Raw genomic sequence first — 4,314 nt, 5'->3', positions numbered from 1 at the left:
TTTTAATTATTATTTGTGAAAGAAGAATAATTAATGCAATTTGAATTTTTATAAGGCCAAAGATACGTTTTCAACCTTGTTAAAAGGCCCTGACAGATAAATGTTGAATTGGTCAATAAAATAGAACAAACTTATCCCAGGTGTTTACATTAAGTCAATGTAGTTTTCATTATTATGTAATTTAATGAAGTAAAACGAATAATAAATTTAAACACGGCGACATGCATGTATTGACTTGGTGTAAACACACCTGGTGCGGGAAAGTTTTACCTAATGAAATCTCAAAAATAAGAGGAAAAAAAGTTTCAAAATATTTATTTAAATTTTATTATTATAATAATAATAATAATTATTATTATTATTATTTTTCAAACATTTTACTTGGAAGAGCTTCCTCATTGAATACAATTTTGAGACACAACACATAATCCGACATGGCACTATGATTGTCCGATGTGATCTAGACCACAACTTCAAATTAAAATAGTAGAATAACATTACTTTTTTTTTTGTTAGGGGGTTGCAATATAAGAAAATATTATTTTTTATAATTAATACGCAAAGAACTTACTCATACCTATATTAAGCAAATGAATATAAGAATGATTAAGTATGACAAATCGTGTTCTTTTATATGAATTTGTGATGCGCTTATAATTAAATTTAATATAAATATCGTATAAAAATAAATATTTTATATTAGCTTATCTATGAATATTTAGTTTCTCATCTAGTGTAATATAATGACCATTCGAGGGAAGATTTTCACTACAGAAATTCTTATACTCAAAATTTTGAAATCAAAACCTTTACTTAAAAAAAAAACTTTATATATTACCCAAAGTTGATTATTGTATAACTTCTCTAAGAATGTTAATCAGAATTTAATAAAAATGACGGTGACCTAAACGTTCCCCAAAAGGCACCTTTTTTTTCTCCCATTCTGTTAATTAGGCAAACCTGATTTTATAACCTTTAGGAACAGACTAATAGCCATGCTTTTTTTTTCTACAAATGATAAATAAAAATGTTACTAGTTTTACTAGTTCCTCAAATGAAAATGATTTGATTTTATTCCTTATAATATCTGACTAGGCATATTAACTTCTAATTTGTTGAACGAAAAATATATAAAATCGAAAAAGTTCAAAATATGTGTTTCTTCCACCTGTTAATCAAATTTGATCCTCTTTTCACCTCTTAAATATTGTAAAAGATTTTAATAACGAAGGAACAATTTTGATACTAGTACTTAAATAAGGTACAAATAATCACAATTACATTCATTAATAAAACTCTTTTGGTAACTGCTCTACTCAAAATAGAAAGCCTTACCTCTACATACAATTTTTTCTCATCTTTTGATCTTTAATTTAGTGTAGGATGATGATCAAAAGATGTTTTATAAAACCTAGAAATAATTATTTATGAAAAAAAGAAATATCGAAAGCACATAATTTAAAAGGTTTTTGTCCAACAAAGAAAAGGAACCCTGGTCCATTTTTAAAATTATGTTCTCATGAATGTGACACAACAAAACTGTCTACACATAAAATTAAAATATCCTTTGTACTTTTCTCTCACTAGAACCTGCATGAACCAGATACTCTGGGTCATGCCAAACCAAACAAGCAATATTCTTTCAGTAAAACAATGGTGTTTTTGCCAACTTTCTCTCTCACATATTATTCCCCTTAAGGGAAAAAAGGGTAGTTCAATCAAATTGCTTAATAATAAGACGCTAAAATTGACTTTTAACTTCTACCTGCAAAAAATGAAACTAGAGTTTAGGACTCGTAAAGTTCTAACATATAGTTTGAACTAAAACTATAGAGTATAGAGTATATCCACTCCTGTTAGACTATATGTTTGACGTCTTAAAGAGTTAAAAACAATTAAGTAACTCTCCATTTAAATGAAATTGATATAAGACAAGTTATCAGTTGTAACAGATTAAATTTTTCGTAAATAATTTTAAAAATTCTCTTCAAGGGTAATATAGTCAAAAGAAACAAATTTGAGCTCCATTGGGTCAAATGTGAACCATTTGGGTATTCAGAAAAAGTATTTCAGATCTGTAAGGTTCTAACTATTGAGCATCAGACAAGTGTTGGAAAGTCAGACAGTGACACAGAAGAACAACAAATGTATTTATAAGAGTGAGACACAGAAGAAAAAGGAAAAAAAAATAGTGAAAAAAGAATTAGTTGCTGCTTCTCCTAGTACATAATAAGTAAAATTTGCTCGAGTAGTTGAGCGTGTTATCATCAACGTAAGATTCGAGTTTATTGAGTAAGTGAAAATATTATTGATCTTCCTCGAAAGTAACAGGTGGAACACTATTTAGGCCATTAGCAGCAATTTAAACAGACACCATTAACTACAGTAGCTGTTGGTTTTATTAATTTTTTAAAGTTCACATTGTTGGTAAGCTAAAAAAGAATTGAAGTCATTTAATTAAACTAAAGAAAGTGATTTTTAATTGTCTCCTCTATCAGTAAAATCAGCTGTTACATTCAACATTAGAGAACAATTTTCAACAGTAAATATGAATTACAGTCAAAACTATTGAATGAGTAAAAGCTAATCCAACTTTCCCAAGAAAATTTTTAACTTAGATCCATAATCCCACTATTAATCCCTTTTCCTAATACCACTAAAAATTAAGAAAGACCAAAACTTTACCTCTGATTGTTGATGGTGTTGACAAATTCAGCATCAGAAACTGCAGAAACTTCAACTTGACTGATAATTTCATCATCATCTTCCATTGGTGGAGGAAAATTAAGATCTATTAAACTTGTTCCACCAGTTCTTGATAATTCTAATTTAGCTGGAGCAGGAGGTGGAGGAGGAAGAACAGTTACACTTGTTGCAACAACAGCACCAATAGTATGTGATCGCTTGTGTCCACCTAAAGCTTGACCTGATGGAAAAACTCTGTAACAAACAGGGCATTGATGTATTTTCTCTTCCATTACTGCATTATTATTATTATTCGCCGCGCTTTCTATCACTTCGTTTGATAGTTTAATCTTCTTGTGACTTGCTCTGTGTCCTCCTAAAGCTTGATAAGACCGAAAAAATTTATTACATGTTTCACATCTATACTTACCTCTTCCTCTACTACTCTTTGTAGTTACTTTAACTTCTCCTCCGGAATCCTCCGCTGAATTCTCTTCTTTGAATTCTTCATCAGAGTAGAAATCAACTTGTTCATTTTTATTCCATTTATCTCTAGATAACATCATCAAGCAATGTGCAACGTCTTCTTCAGGTGAATTCTCTGAAATCGAACTCACCGGCTCTGTTTCAACCACTGATGAGTAATACTCTGTTATCTTCATAAAATTGGGTTTTCTTGATTTCCTTACTCTTTTAGATCTTTTGAAACGAATTGGGTTTTTCGATGACTCAGTCTCACTCTCTTTATCTGGAAGAACAACAACCGAGTCATCAGCATCAACATCAGATGAATTCAAGATTTTACCTTTTTCTTCTTCATCAGACCATGAAGATGATGATGGAATCGACTCTGTTTCATGTTGATGTAACTGTAAATTCATCATGTGAGATCTCATGTGCCCACCTAAAGCTCTTCCATTAGGAAATTTTCTTGAACAAAGCTTACATATCTTGTGTTTCTCCATCACCACCCCCACCACTGCTGTGTGTGTGTGTTTTTGGGAGAGAGTGGAAGGAAGCTATAAAAAAGGAGTAGGTAACAAGCATTCCTCCACCAACAGATATATACAAATGGAAATAGTTTTAAAGATACTCTAAAACAAATCTGAATTTTGATTTTCTTTTGTGGGGATTAATTAATAGTAAATTAATTTAAACTTAAAACGGCAAAAGGTAATTAATATTAGAGGAAAAAAAAGAGAAAAAGTTCAATTAAAGCGTATGCATGAAGGCAAAAGAGAGTGAATGGCAAGGACATGTAACATGCGACTTTTGCATTTATTTCCATCCCATCTATACATTTCCTAAATTACCCCTTAAATTTAATTTATTTTTCCTTATTTACTATTTTTATTTTTTTAATAAAAAAATAAGGGTCATTGGTTCATGAAATAAAGTGGATATTTACCATTAAGGCCCCGTTTGGATGGGCTTAATAAAAGCAGCTTTAAAAAAGTACTTTTGAAAGTGCTGAAACTTATTTTTAAAATAAGCAGTTATGTGTTTGGATAAAAGTGCTGAAGTTGCTATGCCAAACGTGAAAAGGGAAAAATGGAAGAAAGAGATGTTAGGGTTATGTGGGTAATTTGGAGATTGTATAAAAATATTAAGGGCAAAAAGATAAAAATG

The 4,314-nt window shown here is 30.2% G+C and overlaps 1 protein-coding gene across 1 annotated transcript; it reads right to left on the bottom strand.

Moving 5' to 3' along the window:
- Nucleotides 1-1,268: 1,268 nt before the first annotated feature.
- Nucleotides 1,269-3,822, bottom strand: LOC107015797 (zinc finger protein ZAT9-like). The gene is made up of 2 exons (XM_015216213.2): nucleotides 2,686-3,822; nucleotides 1,269-1,765 (listed from the first exon to the last, which is right to left on the bottom strand). The coding sequence occupies exons 1-2, from the start codon at nucleotides 3,648-3,650 to the stop codon at nucleotides 1,762-1,764; spliced, it is 969 nt and encodes a 322-aa protein (XP_015071699.1). The 5' UTR covers nucleotides 3,651-3,822; the 3' UTR covers nucleotides 1,269-1,761.
- Nucleotides 3,823-4,314: the final 492 nt, after the last annotated feature.

The sequence above is a fragment of the Solanum pennellii genome, chromosome 1 (genome assembly GCF_001406875.1).
Source record: "Solanum pennellii chromosome 1, SPENNV200".
Lineage (NCBI taxonomy): Eukaryota > Viridiplantae > Streptophyta > Magnoliopsida > Solanales > Solanaceae > Solanum > Solanum pennellii.
Note: the sequence above shows the minus strand (reverse complement) of the source record. Positions and strands in the feature narration are given on the sequence as shown.